This window comes from Rhipicephalus microplus, chromosome X (assembly GCF_043290135.1).
Source record: "Rhipicephalus microplus isolate Deutch F79 chromosome X, USDA_Rmic, whole genome shotgun sequence".
NCBI classification, from domain to species: Eukaryota; Metazoa; Arthropoda; class Arachnida; order Ixodida; family Ixodidae; genus Rhipicephalus; species Rhipicephalus microplus.
Window position 1 is genome coordinate 67505133 of NC_134710.1, and position 24135 is coordinate 67529267.

The window sequence follows — 24135 nt, forward strand, 5'->3', positions numbered from 1 at the left end:
TGGCAGCCCAAGAAAGGGGCTCCAAAGAAATAGCGTGGCCTGACGAAAGTGCTGTTTGGGTTTTCTATTGTGAACACTTCTTCAAAATGAGTGGGAACCGAAAAGCCTGCCCCAAAAGCTTATCATAAAGTAAACATGGCAACACATGCTGAAGTGATCGCTCTTAGCCTAAACCAAACTGACCTAATTTCTAAGCAATTGAGGACATTATGAATTAAAAATGCTGGCATAGACTATTGCTTTCTCATATCTCGCGCATACAACAAAGATTGGCGGCAAAATAAACTCATGTCTTTTCATCTGTCTGTTTGAGAGCTCGTAAGTTTATCAACACAGCTAGGGTGGTTACAAGTTGGGTTCTCTGTTGATGGTGGCAAGAATGCAGACTCACAGAATCAATGAAGATTACCAGTAAAGTCTTTGCCACTACACCTTGAAAATTGAAGTTCTAAAGAAAATATATCTATTGGAGGTAATGTTTTGTGAAGGGTTTTAATTATTATTTATTGTAGTTTGCCTTTCTGGCCCTACTACAGAAAATTTTTAGCTTCTTGATCCTATGCCACCACACACTTGCGGGTCACAAACTTTTGGCCCCTTTTTGGAAACTCCCCACTGCTTTAATGAGTAGTCGCTGTGCTGCATTTTTGGTGCACCTGCAGACAGGACTGAGTGGTCAGTATGTTTTATCGCTTCTTCGTTAGAGCTTGAGAGCCCTTGAATTGGCAGCTGTTGTCACTGCTGTTTCTTCAGCTCTGCCCAAGCACTGCCTGTTGTGACATGCAGTCCACCAGACTATTGCATGATATCATGTGCTGAGATATTCACTGTAATGTGGGTGTCTTTGCTGGGCATATGCCTCCGTGTTTCACTTGAGTGTCTGTTCAGTACCCTGCCATTGTGCCTTTGCTGGTTCCATAAATATGTTGTTTATATGGTTAGTGTTAATACTCTGTTTGGCTGTGATACACAGGTCTAAGGAGCTGAGATTTATCTTTAGCAAAAAAAAATATAGAGAGAGACTCCTGGACATTATTGTTACTTTCTTTCCTTGCTTAGGTACTTATTTCTTGCGCAAAGTCTACCCAAAAAATGAACCATGGAAGATTTGTTTACATATGTGTACCTATGAAAAAAAAAATTATTGCAACACTGTGCACATTGGTTAGTTGCTTGAGCTGGCTCTAGTCTTTCCTTTATTTTCCAGGATGAAAAGGATGTGTTTGTATCTGGTGTGGACCCATCGCTTGTAAAGTTTACCAGGATAGGTCAAACACAGACGTGGGCCAAGTCAATGGAGAAAACATGTCACAAGCGAGATGTTCAAGCCCTTGCCTTTGCCAAAGGACAGCTTCTGTCTGGGGGTAGGTAACATTGCTTTGTAAGAGTTCGTGTAGCTTTTTTTGGCTGTAAGTATAGTTCCTTGGCCTTGATGTGTGTTTCATAAATCCACATTAAGGCCAAGGAGTTCTCACCTGACACGTGATGGACTTGCATTTGTATTTTATGGTAATAATTTTATCCAAAATATTATTGAATGTTACTTGAGTGTGGCATCTACCGTATTCACCCGCATAACAGGCACACTCCTAGTTTGTTCATGAGAAATCACTTTTTTTTATTTCTGCGCATAATAAGCCCACTGCAAACTTAGTCGGGATCAGTAGTTTTGTGCCATACTTGCATGGTTGCAATTCAACGCCCTCTCACGTTAACTGAAGCAGGGGGGGGGGGGGGGGGGGAATGACCACAGCAGAGCTGTGCGTGCTTGCCGAGTGAGGAAGCAGGGCATTTGCCTGGGCGTTTAAGTAACAGTTGAGTAACCTTTGCGCTGTTGGCAATGTGGCTTCGACTGCGCGCGATCGTGTCTTCCTCAAGTGCACATTGAGTTTCCTGTCCGGAAAAGCGTCATATTTATTGTTTTTGCTACCTCGTCCGTAAATTTAAGGGGGGACGCGGCCCTTGAAAACCGAAAAATCGCGAAAAAGTCGGTTTTTGAAAAACCACATTTTTGGGTTGTATGTCTCATAAACTACCTATTCTGTAATTATCAGCACCTAATTCAACCGCAAAGTGCAAAAAAAATACTATTTTCGAGGCCGCCGCGGCGTCCAAAACAGACGCAAATCCCGAAATCAAACCAAACTTCGCGGGCGCGCCATTCTCGGACCATGCGGTCGTCCCGCGCCATCTTGGTGTTGTTTTGACCGTGAATTCTTTCTCTCTCGTTCGCCGCCTTGCAAAATGGCGTCGGCAGCACAGTTGAGACGCTATTGGCGTTTTCCCGCGATGCGATGCGGAGCGCTGATTGGCTAGAGCAGCGCATTCGTATCTCGCGGGAGAAAGCGTGCCCGCCATTGGCTGCTGTGCAGCAGCGGGGGCGGTCGCTCCTCTCGATGGCGCGTCCAGCGCGCTCGCTTCGTTGTTGCTCCCTGCTCCGTCCGCCTCGACAGACGTCTGCTTACGAGCCGCTCTTCGCCTTGTGCTATCTTTTCGATCATTTTCTCTCGTTTTTTTTTTCTTTTTGCACTTATCTGTGCCTTTCGTCTTTGAAGCCGAAGTCAGTGCGGAAGTCCGGTGCGCGGAGGCGCGCTATGCGGCTTGAACGATCATCGAAATTCCGCTATTCTGCTGCGGGTGCCGACTGCGTAGACGCTTGCAGCGACGGAACTGTGTTGTCGGCTGTCGCCAGTCGAGAATCCGACACATCGAGTGTGGCTGGAGCCGCAAATGCACCGAGTGTTTCCGAGATCGCCGGGCTCGACACGTGCTCCGAATCGATGCCATCCAATGTGACACCGAGTGCTTCTGATATCGCCGGACCCAGCACTTCGTCTGAATCGGTGCCGCCATCGAGCGTGAGTGGACCGTCGCTTCATCTGAGGACGTGTTTCCTAACGAAGGAAGAAATCGATGTGAATGCAAAACGTCGTGACGCCGTTCGCGCTGAACTCGTGTCTACGCCGGCGACGCAGAAGAAATTTCAACTGATGCAGCCGGCTCTTGCACCTGCAGTGACAAGTGAGGGCGAACATTTTTCGCTCGTTCAAATGAACATTTTTAACGTCGTGCTCAGCCGCACAGTGTGCAAAGAATGTTTGAAAGGTGCTATGACTGTCCGAGAAAGCACCAAGCTTGGACTTGCAACAAAACTTGGAGTCGTGTGCGCCTCTTGTGGCACCGTCGATAAATTATGGACATCACCCCGCAAAAAGGACACGCAGGCCTTCGATGTAAATGTCCGCGCCATAATGGCTATAAAGCAAATAGGCAAGGGGCAAACAGCCCTTAATGACTTTTGGGCTGCCATGAACGTCTCTTACAGAGGTCTTCACCACAAGACGTTTCAAAAGCACTTGAAAGAGACGTTCAGGAAGCCAGAGGCCACCACTTTGGAGAAGTTTTATGCTGATTCTGCCACAGCAGTGATCAAAACATATAAAGAAATGGACCCCAGCTTCTGCAAGGACATCACCGTAGTGTACGATGGCACATGGCATAAGCGGGGTCACACATCACACATCGGAGTGGGATCGGTAATTGACTTCTTTACAGGTCTCATCTTGGATGCTGTAGTTCTTTCAAACCACTGCCTTGGATGCCAAACAGGGCCCAAACCTGGAGATGCAGCATACGAAAGCTGGCAGAAGCACCACATTTGCCAGAAAAACGCAGACGCAAAATCGGGAAGCATGGAAGTGGAGGCAGGCTTGACTCTCTTTGGGCGGTCTGTATCCAAGCATGGCCTGCGGTACACCACTCCTGTGTCCGACGGAGACAGCTGTACCTTCGCTGCCCTCACAGAAGAGAATGTGTACGGGCTAGTGCCAATTGTAAAAGAATAATGTCTGAACCATGTTCAGAAAAGGATTGGAAGTGCTCTTCGAAACATTGTGCAGAAAAGTGATAAGCCACTGAGTGGGAAGGGGAAGCTGACTAAAGCCCTCATTGAAAAGCTGACAGGATATTATGGTTGGGCCCTGAGAAACAATTCAACTAACCTAACAGCCATGCAGCGTGCAGTGATGGCAACATATCACCACGTCACATCGACTGACCAGGACCCTCACCATGAACTTTGTCCAGAGGGGGCTCAATCGTGGTGCCGCCATAGAGCTGCAGAGGCAAAGCGTGAGCCACAGCCAAAACATAAACCCAGCCTACCGGACTATGTCGCTGCAGCTATGCTGCCCATCTACGAAAGACTGTCACAAAAGTCGCTTCTTCAGCGCTGCCTGGGAGCGAAGACGCAAAATTCATCAGAATCATTCCACTCCATTCTGTGGTCTCTTATGCCGAAGGAACAACACTCATCCTTGATCGCGGTAGAAACAGCACTGCATGAAGCAGTGCTGCGCTACAATGCCGGCTGCTGCAAAGCAACCCAAGTGATATCGGACTCCATTGGACTTCAACCAGGTCATCTGGCCATCCAGCGAGCTCGTGAAAAAGACGCTTTACGCCTAAAAAAGAATTCTAAAAGACACCAAGAGAAGATGGAGGCCAGGCAAAAGAAGAAAAGAGTGTGCCAGGACACTTCTAGCTACTGTGCTGGAGCTTTTTGAAGAAAACACGTGTTTTGAACTTTCTAGGCCTGTTTTCTCAGAACGGATTTTTTTGCTGGTCGTGGTGCTGAGGAAAGCAAGAACTCGAAAACCGTTCATCAGATCTGTGTGCCGTTTTTTTTATTCTGTTCCTGAATGACCTTGCAAGGGCGTAACAAGCTCCTTTTTTTGAAAATTGGTGCTGTTAATTTATAATAAACAATTAATTTTTGATGAATCTGGTCATTACTGGTTACATCAAATTCAAAGTTGCGTGAAAATTTGGGGGGGGGGGGGGAATAAAAAAAAAAACGGCTTTGTAGCGCCCTGGGATAGCTATCAAGGAATGACTACAATGAATTTCAGCTTTCTACTATGTCCTGGGATTTCTCACGACTCTTCCTCAGAAGCACCCAGTTAAACCTCAATAACTCTGGAACTAAGAAACACAGCTTCGTGAAACTTAGCAGTTGTGCTAGTTTTATTGTAGTGAACAACCCCTGAAAGTTTCATCCAGATATCTCAAAAAATAAAAAAAGTTCGGTCTCCAGGGTAGCCTCCCCCCTTAAAAGCTTTTCGGCGTTGCGACGTGAGCTTATCCCTTTGCTGCTACTACGCGGGACTTGCACAAGCTCGGTGGACTTTAATCACCATAGATTTGCTCGCCGCATACCTAAACATCGTATCACGCGTGCTGCTCTTGGATCAGTGCTTGAGTGTCATCTTTTTGACTCCCAGTCTTAATGTTTTCTTGTTGAAGTTTTCCATGACATGCTGAACCGTTGAATAGGCCTAATCACTGTTGGTGCTTTTAGGTGGCAGTCGCGGGCGATGAAAGTTGCAGCTTTGTACGTAATCAGTGTAACTCTTTTAGGTCGTTCTACTTCAAAAAGGAGGAGCTTGGGTGGTGCTTGTAACACTCAAACAGTAGTTCGCGATTTGATTGCGATGTGCAATGTCTTGAATATAGAGTGTGAGCCCGTGAAATCAAACAATTGGTACTATTCAGCACAAAAAATTTTAGTAGTGATAATCCACATAATCTAGGTGGCCTGAAACGTAATCAGCGAATTTCCATCATGGTGCTTTCTTTTCGTGGAATTTTTTTTGTTTCCACATTCGTTCTGTGGGCAACATGGGCCTTTCGATATTATCTTTTGGAGATTAGAATGTGCACTGTAATACATCACATGCTTTGATTCTTGGATACGCGAGACTGCATGCTCAACACGTTTTGCGCTAGTGCGGCCGAGGAGGTTGTTTCGACTGTAGTGCTGATATTTAGGAGTTTGGCGGCGTAAAGGTACATTATCAGCGGTCTATACTGTAGTGGGAAATGAAATTTTTGGAAATTTCACTGCGCGTAATGCACATACCCCAAATTTGAAGCAGGATTTTCTGAAAAAAAAAAAATTGCGCCTATTATGTGAGTATATACAGTTTATCATCTCTGAAAGAGCTGCTTTAGCTGAATCTTATGGCACACCGATGAGCTGATTCATAGGTCTCTTTGTAAATAGTATCTTTCTGCAGATTAAACATTGGTAGAAGGGGTCAGCTGCAGTGTTGCAGGATGGGTGCCTTCATTCCATTCAGAGGAATCGGAACTTGCTGCAATTCGATTCTTGTCCATTCCGCTGAATAAAGAAACTTAGCTTATTCCCACTCCTGGAATGGCAGAGCAGTTCAATTCCATTCCTGTAATTTCTCAGTGTAGAAAAGACATCTTAATTGTTTTATGGAGTCAAGAATGAAAGCCCCGTTAAGCAGATGTCATCAGATCCATTGAGAAGTGCAAAAGGTACTGTAAGGGTGCTGACGCCCCTGTAAAGTTGTTTGTGCCGCGTGGCGTACGTGTCTCGCCCAAAAGTCGCATTTTGGGGTGACAACAACCGGGCGATATATGGCGTTGTGTTCGCGAGAGTTGGCCACCACTATCGGCATCATCATCATGGTGTGGCGCCGGCGGTGACCCCTGGCGGAAAGCAAGCCTTGGTGGCGGGGGAGAGTTGAGCGAGTCTCTTCTGCGGGTGGCGGCTGCCGCGAACGGTTGTCTTTAGCGTGGGTCCTCGGCGCGTGGCACCGCGGCCTGCGCGCCGGGGGCCTTCGTGGTAAGTCAAGCGTTGGCGACGCTGCCTTGGGTGTGTTAGTGTGTTTGTCGTGTTATTGTGTATCGATGTCCTAGCATGTTAATTACAATTGATGTAATGATTAGGTGGACGATATCGTCGTTATAAATTAGTTAAATAAGTGTGAGTGTGTCTGGTTTGTGCCGACCGTGTCAACTGTGTCCGTTCACTCCAAGAGCGTGGCGGGTCGCTCACCAATTCGAGATCCCACAGTACGCACCACACAGTACGAAGGTGGAGGGATAGTAGCTTGGTTATATCTCGTGCAGTGCAACCACCTTACTAACCATAGGGGCAGTCTTTCCCCTACCTATAGTGTTTGCATGGTACACCGATGAGCTGAAACATTACCACTTGTTTGAACAAGTGGTAATGTTTCAGTATTGTTTAACCTTAAGTGTGTTAATGCTAAAATGATAACATGGCGTATCTTTATGCTAACCAGTAGTGTTCAGGAAGAATAAGCAGTTTTGCCACGCTTCTGGAGTGGTCGTGTTTTTGGATAAAACTCCATCTAGATCGTCTGGTATTAGTTGGAGCAGAGCACTGCTCTGGCACCTTGTGCATGGGGGGACGAGAACTTTCTGTGTTCGCCTGTGCTCAATAATGCAATGTTTTCCTTCTCGCAAAGGTTTTTCACGTGTGTCAGGTACTAAACAGCTTGTGGTTATTTATGGGGGCATCAATGAGAACCAATGCGCAGGGATAACTTGTTTTTCTTTTCAGTATCTGCTGGGATAATGCATTTGTTTGTACACTAACTTTGGCAGCGGTTTCTCTTACAAATTGGCAGATCCTTCACACTTTCACACAACGCTTGCCCTTGGCTCTGGCTAGCTAAAGGTGGCCCTAGAAAATGTGTTGCGGCCTTCGACTTCAAAAAAAAAATTTGCTCAGGCCTACATGACTAACTTGAGCAGCATGTTGCAGTAGTAGCAATTGATAGTGTTGCAAAATACGTTCTTCAATTCCCTCTTGGCTTGGCGATCTGAACATGGGTATGTACAGAGTCGTAGCTACCGAGCTAAGAAAAGATGACAAGAAAAGGGATGAAAATAATAATCAAATGGCTCCACCCTAGACCAGTGGAAGTGCGTGCAGCCCAGTGTCAGCTATGCTCAGTTTCATACACGAAGTGCAATGCTGTGGAAGCTATGCAAGAAGTGCAGGCAGCAAAACGTATACCGTATTTACTCGCGTAATCCTCGCGCTTGCATAATTCTCGCACCCCCCACATCGCCCAACACAAATACGATTTCTTTTTTTTTTTTTTTGCAAGTAATTATCGCATTCTTGAAAATTGCCGCATTAATGTCGTCTGCTTGTTCCAGCCACTGATGATGATAGTGCAGACCATCTGGTGAGTGAGTGAAACAACTTTATTGACGATCCGGCATAAAGGGGAAAGGGGTAGGGGGATTAAAGCGAGACACTAGCGTGCTCGGATGTCCCGGAGCAGCAACCTACTCGCGTCAAACCCGTGGGGGCGCCGCTTTCGGCCGCTGGCATTCCAGGATGCTAAGCACGTGCTGGACCACGTCTCTTTGATTGCCTGGCTCTCGGCTGATGATTTTGCTGCTTATGGCAGTTGGGATTAGACCATCTGGTGCCATCTCTTCAGCATCAAGCGTACTATTGCACAGAGCCTCAATCTAATCCAAGCCAAACCAAAGTGGCAAGAGCGGTATAGTGGCTAGAAAGGTTTCTTAGTACCGTGAATGAAGCAGTGAGGCTGAAAAAGTTTACGATACAGTGTCCAGAGGGCGCAGCTGCTGTCTGGTGCGCTTAGTTTGTGTGTGTCAGCGTATGCCTCGTATGCCATGTTCAAGCGTCGGTGTGGCTCTGTGATAAGTTACTGCCCAAGCAGATGCAATGCCCTGTTTCTACTTCGGATCGATTCGTAATTTTCATTCTTTGCGTCTATTGATATTTCCTGGGAAATGGACATTTATAATGCTATTCCTCGGACATCCGTGTGGCGGATATATATATATCAGCATTCTACGGCCCGTATTTTCTGGGTATATTTGCCACACGTGACTGAGGGAAAGGGACCATGATGTGAACGAGAATATTATGCTATACATTTCGGGACCTGTCAGTCACGTTCACCACACACTCACATGCTCATTTGCTAATTTTTGTTTATACTAGGTTAAGAGAAGACAACTACAGCACACAGATGTACTACGTATAGTATATCTAGGCAAGGATGAGATATATTGATTGGGAGAAATACTCAAAGTGCGTTTTTTTCGCAGTTTGAGTGCTTCAAAGAAATGCTTCTAACTGCATTGTTAAGAAAATGCTGGGTCAAAACAGCTATTATGTGCACACAGCGAAAAATATGTTGGCTCCTGCATATTTGGTCTTTTCACATGGGCTGCAAAAATAGAATTTTTTCTGTTTAGTCTCTCGTTCATCGGTCTCGAGTCATTAAAATTTGTAAGCATTAAAATCTCCTGCTGAAGTAAATGTTTAGGGCAGCATTTCTGAGACAATGATGTTGTTGTGCTGCCGCCAGCTGCACCCAGCCGTCACCCTCTGCTACCACTGCTCGCTACTGGCCAACACGCCAGCAACGGTAAGCGCCACAGTGCGGTGCATAGAATCCGGTTGGGAAAGGCATGTGTTTACGACACTAGGTAAAACTCTAGCCACTATAGTTGTGGCGTGTTTTGTACATTGTGACAGTAATTTTGTTACGCTATGGGGCGATATGGAAGCTACATGGCTGCTTTCAAGTTGAAAATGATTGATCATGCATTAAACAATGGCAACAGGGCCGCCGGTAGGCCCTTCTGAGTCGAGTTTTTTGTTCGCTTCTGGTCAAGGTAGCTGAAAGCCACCAAGACACATTGGGCCTTTCATGTGCCTAAGACTGGGATGAATAGTAAACTTCATTTCATCAGAAGGCAACTGTGGACGATTCTATGTTGAATGGCCATCAGTCCAATACTGACGCCGTACGCTAACCTTTTGCGGGCTCCTGTTGAGCGACGAATGCTAACGGTACACCTGCAATGCCCACAAGCTTTGCATGTGGTATTCTAATTCTCGACTAATTACTTGCACCTTTTTGTCTCAAATAAATCTTGCCTTGTGTTGAACCTGTGCTTTTATTGTTGAAGTAAGTCTTAATTAGTTCTTCTCAAAGCTTGCAGTAAGTTGCTGGCATGAGAATCCTGATTCGCGGCCACATTGTTTTCTTTTTTGCTCCGCACGTTTTCGTGGAAAGATTTCTCCACGTAATTTTCGCACCCCTCCCCCCAACTTTGCATTGGTTTTCTGCCAAAAAAAAAGTGCGAGGATTATGCGAGTAAATACAATAACTCTGCGCGTTTCGTGGTCGCTCGCGTTATTAGTGCCGGTGCACCCTCTCGTTTCTTTGTGCTCACCTTTGGCACTACTGGCAAATAAAAGAAAGCGGTAAGGGCACAAAATAATGCGGGTACCGAATGACCTTGTGGTGTCTTATCCTGCACTGACACTGAAAGTTCAGGTGGCTGCCATCGTGGCATACCCAGAGTAGAAATCCTGCATGTGACGTCACGTGAAAACTAAGCTATACAGCCACGTAATGACAGACGTTCAACGGCGTTTTTGTTGGTAAGGCACATAATATCTTCAATTTCTTCTCATCGTAATAACAAAAGAAAAATTAAATTATTGGTGGTAAGAATATGAAACGACTTTTTGTTGCGAAGGCATCGACTGCAAGAAGTTTCGCTAGCTTCTGCAATGTTGCACATGATGTGTGAAACAGCATAGTGACTCAGGAGGGCTTGATCTCCCGGGCTAGAGCAACAGTGGCCGCTTGCAGCCTTCAGACCTTAAAAGAAGTCTCTCACAGACCTTCGCCGACAGAGTTTCGGGCAAAGGCTCCCATGTGTCTGGAAAGGGTGAGAGTGTTGGAAAAAAAAGGGGGGGGGGGAGTATCGGGTGAAAAGGCACGCTAGCTGGTGTACGAAAGCTTCCAGGGAACACAAGCATTGCGTCAGCGTCAACACGCGTCACAACTTAGAGAAGTGCTTTTTCGGATACAGTCGAACCTGTTTATAATGAACTCTAAAGTGCCGCGATAAATGGTCGTTGTATCAGTAGTTCGTCGTATATGGACCTGCCCATGAAAACGTCCCCTTAGTGGCCGAACCCTTTTTTTTTTTATTTTCTGTGTATTTTTATTCAGAAGTTCGAACAACCTGTCCACTGAAAAGTTTGGTCTTTTTGTGTGTTAAACGACACCCATTTGCTCACGAGTGAATTCGATCACGTTCGCGATAAACTCACGCCGTTCCACTGTGGTTCTGCTGTGCTTCTATTGAAGCGCGGTTTTGCCATTTCCAATCATCCCTAGCTAGTTGCGTGCAGCAATGTCGCTTACTCAACTCTTGCCGTCGCATGCCGGTTCACTTGGAGTCCAATGAATGCACGCGGTCGTGCTTTCTCCACACATGCTTCACTCGGGATCGTGCTCGGATGCGGTAAGTAGCAGGTTTGTTAAGACAAAGAATTTTGTGAGCGATGTGCGCAAGCGGCCTCACTTGATGTAGCAGTGATCTTGTGAACGGCAGCATGACACGCTTGTACAGCACCGCTTGTACTGCTGAGCAGCTATTAGCAGATAACTGTGATAAGGTTACCGGTGATGAGTCAATGGCATGTTCATCGTCAGCGGCCACCTTGCCGTCGCTCTTTTCTGATGCTTATTCGTTAAGGCACTGCCGCAAGTGCGCAGAAGTTATCACTAATCGACCGGCCTCTGCCGTTACCGAAAGGTGGAAAACCTTTTGCGACTCATTATGATGTTGAAGAGTTGAGCATCGGAGTGAACTTACATGCGACAAAAGTTATCGCTTCTCACATTTATGCATTCAAATTAAGGCATTGTTGATTAATTGTCGCCGGTTGTAGATGCTGAGAGCGGCGTTAGAAAAGTTCACCGTGGGACAGCTGACTGCAAGTCTTTATGCTGTCTCATTTCTTTTTGTGTGTTTTTCCCTCACTTTCGTTCTGCTGGTGAAGAAACGTCTGGAAAGTTAGGAAAGCTGCGTGCGGTACTCGCTGCAGTGTACGATGTCTTTGTTGCGTGTAAACTACAGCGGGTAGACGCAAGCGTGCACCTACCGTATTTACTCGCATATTCCTCGCACTTTTTTTCTCGAAAAACTGATGGAAAGTTGAGGGTGCGATAATAAGCTTGGAAAATTTTCCGCGGAAACGTAGAGCGCAACAACAAAAAAATAAGCGGCCACAAATCGTCGTTTTCCCGTCAGCAACTACAGGCTTCAAAAAGTGCTGATACAAGGCTTACCTATACAATGAAAGCACATGTTTGACACAAATCAAGGTTTATTTGGATAGCAGAAGTCACTAGCAAAAATGTCTCTTGGGCAAACCACTCGTAGCCCGAGTCAAGCCTGCCGTCTATGTCGCTTATAGCAGCGTCATCGGAGTCATCGCGAGCTTCAGCATGGTCTCTTGTCGTTTTCGTGAATCACGTCGTCTTCCGTCCCGTCCAAGGCGTTGCAGATCCCTGTCTTTTTGAAGCTGCGGACTATAATTTCTGGGGAGATCATTGGCCATGCCTAGATTACCCAACAAAGGATCTCCACCGACGACTTCTTTATCTTGCCCCTGGTAGTCATGGCATGGTCGCCTTCAGACATCCATTCTGCATACAGCATCCGCACATTATCTTTTAACAGCTTGTTCAAGGATACGTCTAGAGGCTGCAACATCGATGTCAGACCGCCTGGAATGACAGTGAGGTCAGTTCGCAGATCCTTTAGCTTCGCCCGAACAGAGTCGACCAGGTGACTGGGAAAGCTGTTGACGACCAGCAGCGATGGGTGAAGAAGTGCTCCAGAGTGGCATCCCCAAACAGTTTTTACCTAGTTATTCATAAGTTATCCACCCTTTCTCCTGTACGCGTACGTGTATTCCTGGGGGAAACTTGGCCTTCGGAAGGGTCTTCCGCTTAAAAATAATAAATGTGGGCAGCTTCCGCCCGTCCGCTGTTACGGCAAGCATGAAGGTGCACCTCCGCTTCTCCGCATCCATCATTCTATTGTGCACGCTTCACACACCTTTCTGCTCCACAGTTGTGCTCGGTGGCATGTCAAAGTTGTGTGGAGTTTGATCCACATTTTCTATTTGTGAGAGCAGGAAGTTTTTTTGCTCCCGAATCCTTATGACATATCAATGAAAATCGATGATCTTATCTTCGTATGCCGAAGGTAGCCGTTGACAAAGAGTCATCCGTCTCCTGAGCGAGAGTCCACTTCGAAGCATGAACCGTGTGGCCCACTCGTTGCTACCGTGGAAATCTTGCGTTGGGATGCCCTCCTTTCGGGCAATTATGCGCTCCTGATTCCTCAGTAGCTTGATCGAAAAGGCACACCTGTCGGTGCGGAGACTCTTGATGTAGTCTAGTAGTGCCACCTCAACCTGTAGGTATCTTTCAATCTTAGGCCCACAGAATGCCTTAGGTGACTTGTTTGTGGCTTTGAGCTGTTCGTGCTGCCGTTTCCAGTAGCGCACACAGAACTTGTCCACACTGAATTGCCTGCTGGTGGCCCTGTTTCCGTGTTCCAGAGCATCGTCGATAACCTTTAGCTTGAAAGCAGCTGTATAGCTCCTGTATCTGCTCATCACGTAGCTGCAGACAGGACGCTGCTACACACAGAACACTACAGCACGACTAACACTATGCACGCACGCCGTGCCACAAGTGCTACTACACAACTTGGTTTGGTTTGGATTGGATTAGGGCACCGTGCTATTATCATCATTGGCTGAAAGTAGCAGACGACATTTCCTGCTGCCATTTTTTTGGTGCGATAATTGCACGAGGAAAAAAAAAAAGTTCATTTTTGTTGGCCTATGTTCGCGGGTGTGAGAATTGTGCAAGTGCGAGGATTATGCGAGTGAATAGAGTATATGCTTTTTTTATAACATTTTTCTCGCTTCATGTGTGCCATATTTTTTTTTTTACTCTGACCGTGTCGGAAGTGGTCGTTGTAAATGTAGAAGGCTTTGCAAAATGTTCGCTATATGTGGACTCAGTTTCAAAGGGTAGCATAGGAAAATTGTAAGTGCACCGAAGTATGGTCGTTATAACTGATAAATTGTTATATCTGGGATTGTTATAAGTGGGCTGGACTGTGTGTGTTTGAGTCGCTGCCGATGACAGAAGCAAAAACAAAGTAAAGGGTAGGGAGATTGCAGGCGGCTAGGGCGCCACTGCGGGGAAAAGAAAAATCACGAAGCGTAAAAGGAGGGGGGTAGCGGTATGCCTCCGTTTAACCACGATTACGTGATAGAGACGAAATTCTGAGTAACACTGTAAGTATGTGCATATAGGACAGAATGGAAGTAGCCGCATTTCTTATGTATGTTTCATGCTTGTAATCAGCTAAGCCATTTTAAAAAATAGTGATTTATTGTCAAGTTTAAGTCTCGGACTTACTAATGTTTGAAGTTTGAAAAACGGCGCGTAGACGAAGACGTGCTCTATTATTAGAACAAAACCTTATTTTATTTAAATTCCATTCCTCCAAGCGTTGTCCTCAATTCATACCCATTCGATTTCAGGGTCGTAAAAATGTGAAATGATTATGGAATAATTCCCAATTCCGGAGTGGCAACTTTGCAAGTTTGGTCACCTGTGTGTGTGTGTTTCTCTTTGTCTGTTGTCTCAGTGCCTTTTGCCTGAGAACATGCAAATTCGATCAGTTATCTATCCTAACATAGTATTCTTTTTTTTTTCTTGTCTTAACGGTTTAGGGTGTGACACTTTCTTGGCGGCATCAACAGAGACATCACTTGTGACACATAGTCCACTCCAGGTATGCACAACTTTTGTCATATCTTTAATGGTACATGAAGCATTCAGTATGGCTTACGTTGAAATAATTGTTCAGAGAGTTTTGTTGTGGAAGATAAAATACATTTCAGATTTTAACTGTGTAAATATTTAAGTATCATGTTCACACCTTTTTGAAGAAAACACACATACAGAAACTAATTGTGGGCCATTATTTGCTAGAACCACTACAAGATCATGAGGCATGCCAGAATTAGAGACTCTAGGTTACAGTTGGACCCCTTTATTAGAGTCATGCACTGGGGAGCAATTCTTGTCCCTTACATGAGGTTTCTCTTATATGCAGGGTACCATGCATGTATTTCCTCATGAGCTCCTGTTTTTATGCACGCACACTGGTGTCTCTTTTGTCTCGTATACCAGTTTCTCTTACAAAGGTGTTCGACTGTAATCATAACCTATTGGAAGCTTTCATGTCCACCTATATGTAAGGACATGGCGTTTCAATAATTATAGCAAATACAATTGACAAGCATCTTTTATGTTGCCATTCATACCGAATGGTAAAGGTTGTGAGCAAGCGTGGCCCTTCTATAGCAGTCTTTCGGGGAATTTTCTAAATGTAAATCATTGCTGGTAGCAACACTTTATTCTTGTTAGCTCTCAGGCATTGCTTCTTCACTCAAAGTCATTGAATGACTTCAAACTATGCCTCAGTGCCTGCAACAAACCTTACTGCAAACTACTTAACAGACAAATTGATTTACTTTGCGATGGGCAAAGTGTTCAGAATCATGTTGCTTTCTTGCATTCAGCAGTTTTGTCTGACAGACAGGTGAGCCATAATGTTGAAGTTTTTACAATTTCTTTTTGATTTCATGGAGCAATGATTGTATTTGGTACTCACAGTCCTCATCGGTACAAGTGGCAGCATCAAGCGGCTGTGTCCTGCTCAACTATGGAGAGCATTTGGAGCTGTGGCGCCTAGACTGTGCTACAAATAAAGAAGGTCCCTTCCAGACTTCGACGATATGTTCAAGGCCTGAGTTGCTCCTCCGAGTAAAGGCACGGAATGGGGCTACCTACCACACAGCAGCTGTGTCGCATGACCATTGCTGGTTGGCTTGCTCAGATGCCAGCAAAGCTCGACTCTATCAAATTAGTGAGGTTAGTACGCAGGTTCTCGACTATTGTAACTTCATGACATGAATTAGGGATGCTTAGGTGTGTTTGTAAGGACCCTGTAACGCTGAATCGTTAAGCTTTGTGACTGCTTAGAATAGTGGTGGCACTGCTCTGCATGTCCCAGGTCAGGGGCTGTCTTGTGGTTGTCCCAGGCAGCCAGCTTGAACCCATGCCCGATTTTCGTGGACGTCACACAAACTCTACCTGTCTTGGGCAGCTACGTTGGGTTATCACTCCTGCTAGCCCATGGGATGCCAGGTGACCGTGGACCTTGCATGAACTGTGTGTGTCCCAGTAGAGTACCGTGGTTGCCTGCTCCAAGTTTTTTAAGTGGCTCAAGCACATTGTGGACCTCGCTTGATGCAGCAGTTGTTGTCAGTAGTGATCACTGTCATTCCCAGTGTTGGTGACGACTGGGTCCCCCGTGTGTTTGGTTGCCTGCGTTTCCTATCGAGTTGCCTTTCTTCGTACAGTTTTTGTCCATGCTCTCCTTGAAGGAGCACTGACACAAAATTTCAAAGGCAAAATAACTTGTGAGATAGATTTGTGTAGATGCACATATATCCTGTGCAAAATTTCCTCAAGAAATGTAGGCTAGAACATATCTAAGGTCTATTTTAAAGTGTATGCCCCACAACTGAGCACAAAATGGAGCAGCTCACAGTACTGATATCAACTTGGCTGCAATGTAAACAACCAACAAAAACACATGTCACTAGTTTGTATTGGCTGCCATGTTCCTTGCATATGAACTCTGCTGAAGTTACTGTGTTGCAGCTGTCAACAAGGCACTTTCAGTAGTGCATGCAGGCACTACTGCATTCAGTGCACATCACTGTTTTATGTGGTCACGTGGGTGGCCAGCTTGCTGACACACACACGTGCATACACTCACAAAATGACCCTGGTCCTATTTTTCTCTGAGCTCACTGAAGCTACAACTGGGCATTCTAAAAATGTCTCCAAATGATTAACCATTTCATGTTTGAGTGAACAAGGTTTCCATGATAAGTAGGTCATTAGCTATTTATTGCAAAAGAAGAAAAAGAAACAAGAACATTTTTTGTGTCAGCACTCCTTTAAATTACCCACTTTTTCTTGCATGTCGATCATAGTGTGCCATACCTTTGTGTCAATACACGGCGGCCATAGCGTTGCTTTTGTAATAGGTTATGATATTCTTCTGGATGCAGTTGGCTTCCAGTCTTCGATTGTACTTACTTGTATTTTCGCATCTAATAATAGCAATTGTTTCCAAGTAGTAATACCATGCTATAGAGATTATTCCCTGAGCCACTCATATTTTACTCCATTTACTGCTTTACGCTTTCTTTTTTCTCTTCTCTCGCCACTCATTGAAACTTTGTTAATTCATACCTCCCCAGGAATGCGGCATAGCTGAGCGCTAACATTATTTTGTATGCATTAACCACTAAGCGCAAATTCGCATCTACAAAAGAGATGAGGACAAATCACTAACTTCCAGCTATACTTTTATTATAAAAACAAAGAATATATACCTGTCACATGACATCATAATCATATCAATCAATGCACTAGGGTGGAAAGCAAACTAAAGCTTAGAAGCAAAGAAACTACATAGAAAAAACACATGCCAGTGAGTTTAACTACGTAGTCTAGTTCTTTTTTGTTAATGCGATGGATGGCTTGCTGATGCAGCTTTGATTCGCTATCGCCACTGCCTCACACCTTGCCCCAGCACAAAGCTTTTTTTTTTCCCGAGGTGTAGAAAAGAGTCTGGCACTCTCGCACAACAGTCCAATAGAACGTGATGCCAACGCCAAGGAGCATTTGAGGGTTTTTTTTTTTTACTGAAATGAGCCAAATCCAGAAACTGAAACTAGCTCAGATAAGGCTGCATTGGCACATATATATCTTAACGTTTCTCTAAAACAATTATCTGAACGAAATGGGTTCAGTACAACCACCTACGTCTGCTTACAGATTTAGTTTCAAAATGAAATTCAGCCAGATTCATGCGCTGTACGTAGCTAAGTGAGCCAATAGCAGAACACTTACGTGGACATGGAATTGAACAAGCATGGTAGCCTCCTTGCCAGTTCCTGCCTAAATTTTCTGCCTGATTTCCTGAGGCTACCAAATCATTTAAATCATGGCACATTGTTAGAGTTCGGGAAACATTGGGACGTGTGTGACTGGAAGGCCTACTCTATGACAGAGATGAAATTGACATCCAGCTTGCCGTTTAAGATAACAAAAACCAAGGTCTTCTAATTTCAAAGAAATGCAGCTGGTAGAAGCCCTAAAATTAGAGCTGAACCCTACTACAGTTTCCGTATCAAGCTTCCTGCCAGTCCTAAAGAGGGGAAAGTTCCCTGCACAAACACTTGTGCAACTCCCACTGTACACTCATCACGTCAACGAACTGAAAGTGATAGATGTGATGAGTCTTTTCTTGAAGCATTTTGGCAGTTCATGTAAAGAAAATGAAAAGCTCCCTTATTTTTTTCAAGGTCCTCCGGCCTACCAGAGAAAATGATCATGCAGATTTTACAGAGAGCTGCTCATGCTGTGGAGAAGATTCGCCGAATCTTTGTGTATAGTTGAAAGCTTTTGAATGAAGCACTGTTGCCTATTTTATTGGTTTTCTGCCAAAACTCTATCATGCTACTCTTGAAAGTCAATTTTAATAGTTTTCACGAAAATGTCGCATCGAATTTAATTTGTCATTTCAATATGAGCCAAATCCAAACTTATGCTAATATTGGTCTTGTTCGCTCTATATTTTTTAATTGCTTGTGACTGTAAACTACTCCTAGCTGACATGTAAAATATATCGTGTAATAGGCAGTGTTTTTTGCTTTTCATAAAATATATTCACTGTTTTCACATATTCTGACCATGTGGAATTGACTCATTTCGGGCAATTTCTTTTTAAACTAAACAGAGGGGTCTGGAATATGCAGCGACTGACACAGCGGCAGAACGGACATAATCGGCTCTCCACGATACATGCGTACCGCGATCTGCATACTTTAAAAATTTGGGTTTTTATTTTTTTTACATTCAAACCTCGTTGTAACAAAGTTGAAGGGGAGGTACAATTATTTTTTTATATTCATTATTTAGTTCTATCGATTATAACAGTTTGTGGCAAGATGGGCGCACACCTATAAGCATGCAAAGAAGAAAACCACCTTGCAGCCCGATGTACTGCTATGCAACCACGGGCGCGACAGAAAATAAACACAGTCGAATCTCATTCATTTGAACACGCCTAATTCGAACTTCCGGTTAATTGGAACTCACGCTGTGGTTCCGTCAAAGCTATGTGTACTCTGATGGGCGAAAACGCCTTGTAATTCGAACACACAAACACTTGCGACGGTTAATTCGAACATACTACGCTCTGAAAACGCTCTCGGCGCCATGCCCAATCCTGCGGCGGCACCTCTCAACACTGCGCGCGACGAAGGAAAAGAAGAAAAGGAAAGAAACGATTGTGGCGGGTTGTTTGCTCTCAAATGCCGATTTGCAATGCGCCTGTGCCACGCTTCTCCCTTTTCCTTCTCTGCACGTAGAGACCCTTCTTGGTGAGAAAAGAAAAGCTTTTGTTGAGAGTTCACTCTCTCTCTAATGCCGATCTGCTTCTCTCCGCGTGGAGACGCTCCTCCTTTCTCGGTGCAGAGCGTAGCAGCGGAGACGCAGTCATTTCCGTCGTCTTTAGAGAGTGTTCAGGCAGTCTCCTATTAAAAACATACAGTAGGTTGAAAGTAACGCTTCGCCACATGCGTGCCCATGTGGACAGCTGAGGATACTTATTACGATAAATGCTTTTTGTCGACAATAAGTCATACTGCCGCGTTTGTAGGTTGTCACCACCAAGCCTTCATTCTTTCCCGATGATTACCTGCAAGGTCACTGCCGCAATCTCGCAGATGTCTGAAAAACTGATTGGCCTGTCGCCGCACTTCTCGAAATGGGGCATCTTGCAGCATTGGAAGTTCAGCGACGCAGTAAAAGTTTATGGCAGAAACAGTGGTCGCTGTGCGCAGCGACCACTAAGGGGTCGGCATAACATGAAATTCCTACGGCGTAAGTGGTCCATGAATGCACTAGTCTCTATAGGACTCAGTCAGGGATTTGTCACAACTACGTATTAACCGTTGGTACACTTGAAGCGTGTACGTATTAAAGAGGTTTGACTGTAGGTAATTTTTCTACGTTTAGTTAAATATTATTGCTAATCAGTTCTGGGGTATCCTGAAGGGTGGCAGAAGGGTTAAAAATAATTTGACAACAGCCTATTTGTAGCGTGAAACCACTGGGAAACTTTGGCAATATAAGTTATTCATTAACAACTCGAACAACATGGACACATATTAGTTCAAATCAGTTCCGCGCTATCGAGCAAAGTGGTTAAAGGGTCAAGGGAAATTGACACTTGTCGAGCATTTTCTGGACTTGTTCTTGGATTGCTTCGCGTTTTTTCGGTGCCACGTGGTACTGGTTTTGTCGAATTGGTCTTGCCGTCTCTTCTGTTATAATTCGGTGCTTTGTCAGTGGCGTTTGATTGACCTCCGAGTGAAAAACAATCTTCGAACTGGCCAAGAACATCTAGAAGACTCTGCCTCTGCGCTGGCGATAAATCTGGGCTCACATCGACAGGTGGTGGTGCTGAAGCGGCTGGCGTCTTTGATTGTTGCACTGCGAAGCACTGGCGAAATTCTACAATTTCTTCAAAGTATGCAACTGTGGTACCCTCTGTAATGTGTCGACGCTGGTTGCTGAAGTTCGTCAACAGGACCTCTGCTTTCCCAGACACTACACTGACGAGACTTCTGGCAATAGCGATTCCTCGAGAAAGTAAAAGTGTCGATACTTGTTCCGCGACACCTTCTCCAGTATGCTGTGTGTTACACGTGACAGAGATGAGGCGGCATGATAACGGTGGCATGGTCACATCGTCAATGACGCGCATGGGCTTGCGCTGCAGCACTTCGTTATGGTCCGCTGAGAAGGTCAGTACAACGTCCGGTATATTTATGATGGCACTGTACTCCCGCAAGAAATCCATACCCAAGATGGCCTGTTGACAACACTCGGAAAGAATAACGAAGGTTGCGACGAATGATGTTTCTCCGATCTTGATTCGTGCGTTGCACTTTCTGGTAGGCGTCAGCAGCTAGCCTCCAGCTCCTCTAATTTGTGGTCCTGTCCATTTCTTTCTCACCTTCTTGACTTTGTCGGCCAGATTCGCACTCGTTATTGAAAAGTTTGCACCAGTGTCAACCAGTGCCATCATGTCGTGACCGTCAGTTGAAAGTGTAATCTCAGCGGTGACAATCTCGTCTTTCGTCGATTCATTCGAAACGTGCGGTGCTTTGTGCGGCCGTAATGAGGGATTTTCAACTCTTCGGCAATTCGCAACCTCCCCCCCCCCTCCCTCTTAGTTTTCCCAGCGTGGACTGGGAGATCTTCCTCTCGCCATGTCCGTGTTCCTATCTCTATTAGATTAAGGAAAATGACCAGGAGAGGGCGAGCGTGACCGGAACCCAGAAGAAAAGTCCTGTGGGATTGTCGTGCTCATATTAACGTTGCGTCTTTCGTTGAAATAGCGCCGAGGGGTAGTGGACGGAAATCCTTGGTACCTGGTGACGCGATGAGGACAATACTGCACGATGTGGCTTGCTTCCCCACAATGGAAGCACAAGGGCCTGTAGTCAGGGGTACGCCAGATGTCGGGTTTTGCGGAGTGAAGGTCGCATCGGCGTCGACGTATCACTGTAGTACCAAGGCACTGTCGGCGGCTGTTGCTGGTGGTACTGCTGTGGTGGGGGCACGTTAGATGGCTGTCGACGGAGAATATCTGCATAGGTTGGCCTAACCCTGTCAGAGTTCGGCTCGGGAAGTGAAAGCGCTTGCCTTATCTTTTGGCGCACAACTTCTGTGACCGACGCAATCGCGCAGTCATTCGGTGTGGCGGCGAGCTTCTTCACATCTTCTTGCACAATTTCGTGTATCAGGTCACGCAAAGAACGCTTGTCAAGTGTCACAGTGGTCATGGCAGTTGCGCTGATTTGTCCGCTCTTGTTTGGGCGGTCGTACTGGCGGTAGTGTAGCTGTAGTGCACGTTCGATGGCGGTCGCCTCCTTCAAAAATTCGTCGACGCTTGAAGGTTGGTTCCGCATGAGACCAGCAAACAGCTGCTCTTTAACACCACGCACGAGGTGGCTGATCTTTCTGCTCTCGGACATATCGGGATTGGCTCGATGAAAGAGACGAGCCATGTCCTCAACAAACATAGCAACAGATTCGTTTGGCTTTTGAATTGGATTCGAGGAGTCGGTGTGCATGCTCCTGTCTTTTGGTGTTTGCGAAGGTGTCCGGGAACTTTCGCCGGAACTCGTCTCACGTTGACCACACGTGATTCGTGAACCATGTGCGAGCCCCTTCCCGAAGAGGGAAATACACGTACCCCAACTTCTGTGTGGCATTCCACCCGTTAACGTTGGCTATGCGCTCGAATTCCTCAAGCCAGTCATCTGTGTCCTCGTATGTGTTGCTGTGGAAGTCAACAGGAATTTTAGGGGTGAAAGCAGTCACCTGTGCCGTGCTTGGGCTGGTCATGGCGGGGCTACTGCTTCCGGGTGCAGTATGTTTTCCGGCCAAGGACCGAACTCTGCCCTCAGGCCTAACAAGCGGCGGCTGGTGCGGGGAACGAGTGCTTCGACGAGCGGAAGTCTTTGTGGACTAGATCCTGGGCTGTTGGAAGGTGTCCTGGTCATGTACCCAGCAATTCCACCAGTGTCACGACGCAGACACAGCAGAAGTCGGATATAGGAGAGCTCACTTTAATTACATGCCAGGCCCTCGTGAAGAGGACCGGGCAAGAACTTTGTCTTCTTTTTTTGCTGCACGAGCTCTTCTCTGCAGGTTGAATGAGGCAATATGTGTGTGTGTGTGTGTGTGTGTGTGTGTGTGTGTGTGTGTGTGTGTGTGTGTGTGTGTGTATACATATATATACACACTTGGTGTATATATATATATATATATATATATATATATATATATATATATATATATACCAAGTCTGCCAGTACGAGACCCTTGTTAATAAATTATAAGGAAAGAACTGTATACTTATGGGCTTGTTTTTCCGTGTTCGACACATTAATGATGAGATCTAATAGACAATAATGCCAAGGAAACTATAGGGGAAGTTATTAGGCTGATTTGTAATGTAAATCTGAAGAAAGAAAAGTGAGTGAAAAGATATCTTGCCATCTGCAAGAACCATGGCAAGATACTACCTGTTTGTCTCTCTATAAACGAAAATGCTGTTAAACGGAACACATTTTCCGGGTCCCTTCATGCTTTGTTAAACAGGAGTCTACTGTATGTACTATAAAGTATGTTTGCAGCCAGAGAGTACAAGCCGCAGTTGTGTGGTACAGCCTATTTGCCCGTGTTTGGCCAGTGCTATGTACTGAAGTTACTTGAAGTTTAGTTGCACTAAAAAAAAAATGTGATGTTTTTTTTCTCTTTTTTTATGTTTCAATCTCTGAACTCGCGCTGTTTGGGCATTCTTCTTCATGAGCACTGTCCACTTGCACGGTTGTGCATGCTCCCATCGTCAAGTAAAGACATGAAATGCTGCTTTTTTTGGGCCGTGTCGAGTCAAGTAAAGATATGAAATGCTGCTTTTTGGGCCGTGTCAAGTTTATGTGAAGGATTGGGGTATATAATTTGATTAAGGATCTTGTAATGTCTCTTGAACATTCCACTTGAATATATCAGTTAATAATTTTCAAAGCAGTTCATGTATATTTCGTGCAGTAGACAGGGAGGCTGTTTTGGATAAAACAAGCACACGTATAAGAAATAAGGGCTTGTTTGAGTAAAGCATTGCTATTCATATCTGTTGTATAATGCTGGATGGTATGGAACTGTGATGTGGTACTTCGGAAATGTGCTGCCCACAAGAGTTTTGCTATAATCATCAAATAATCCAGTGCAGTCTAGAAATGCGAAATATTAATACTGCCTGCTAATTGGATGCCCGCTTTTTTACTGCAGGTTAATGGGTCTAGCCTTGACTGCAACAAGGTATCCACTTTCAATGAACAGATGGGCCCTGCCAAGAAACTGATGTTCAGTCCTGATGGCTCATATTTGGTGGCACTGAGTTCTCATGGAAGTGTGCATGTGTTCAACATGCCACCCAGGCACCTCTACACCCTTCCGTCTAGAAAAGGTGTGCACACCTCTGTTGGCACTCTTTTTAAAACTCGAACTGTAAAAAGATTTATGAATTGTCTAGTAGAACTTATTCCTAGGTAAGTTGGTGCCTGAGTTTGCTTAACAGGTTTAGTTTCTATGTAGTTATGGTTGTGCTTTTTTTTTTTTTTATAAGACAGCTTCCGTGATGACATGTCTGACATCTCTCTTTCACACCATTGCGCAT

General features: G+C 45.2%; 1 protein-coding gene across 2 annotated transcripts in view; it reads left to right on the forward strand.

Moving 5' to 3' along the window:
- The window catches only part of l(3)72Dn (UTP4 small subunit processome component l(3)72Dn), a 91532-nt gene that overhangs the window by 39263 nt on the left and 28134 nt on the right, over positions 1 to 24135 (forward strand). For both annotated transcript variants that reach the window (XM_075877051.1, XM_037426946.2), the window contains exons 9-12: positions 1208 to 1364; positions 14462 to 14523; positions 15411 to 15668; positions 23748 to 23925. In XM_075877051.1, coding sequence (XP_075733166.1) covers positions 1208 to 1364; positions 14462 to 14523; positions 15411 to 15668; positions 23748 to 23925 — 655 coding nt within the window. The remainder of the gene's footprint in view (positions 1 to 1207; positions 1365 to 14461; positions 14524 to 15410; positions 15669 to 23747; positions 23926 to 24135) is intronic.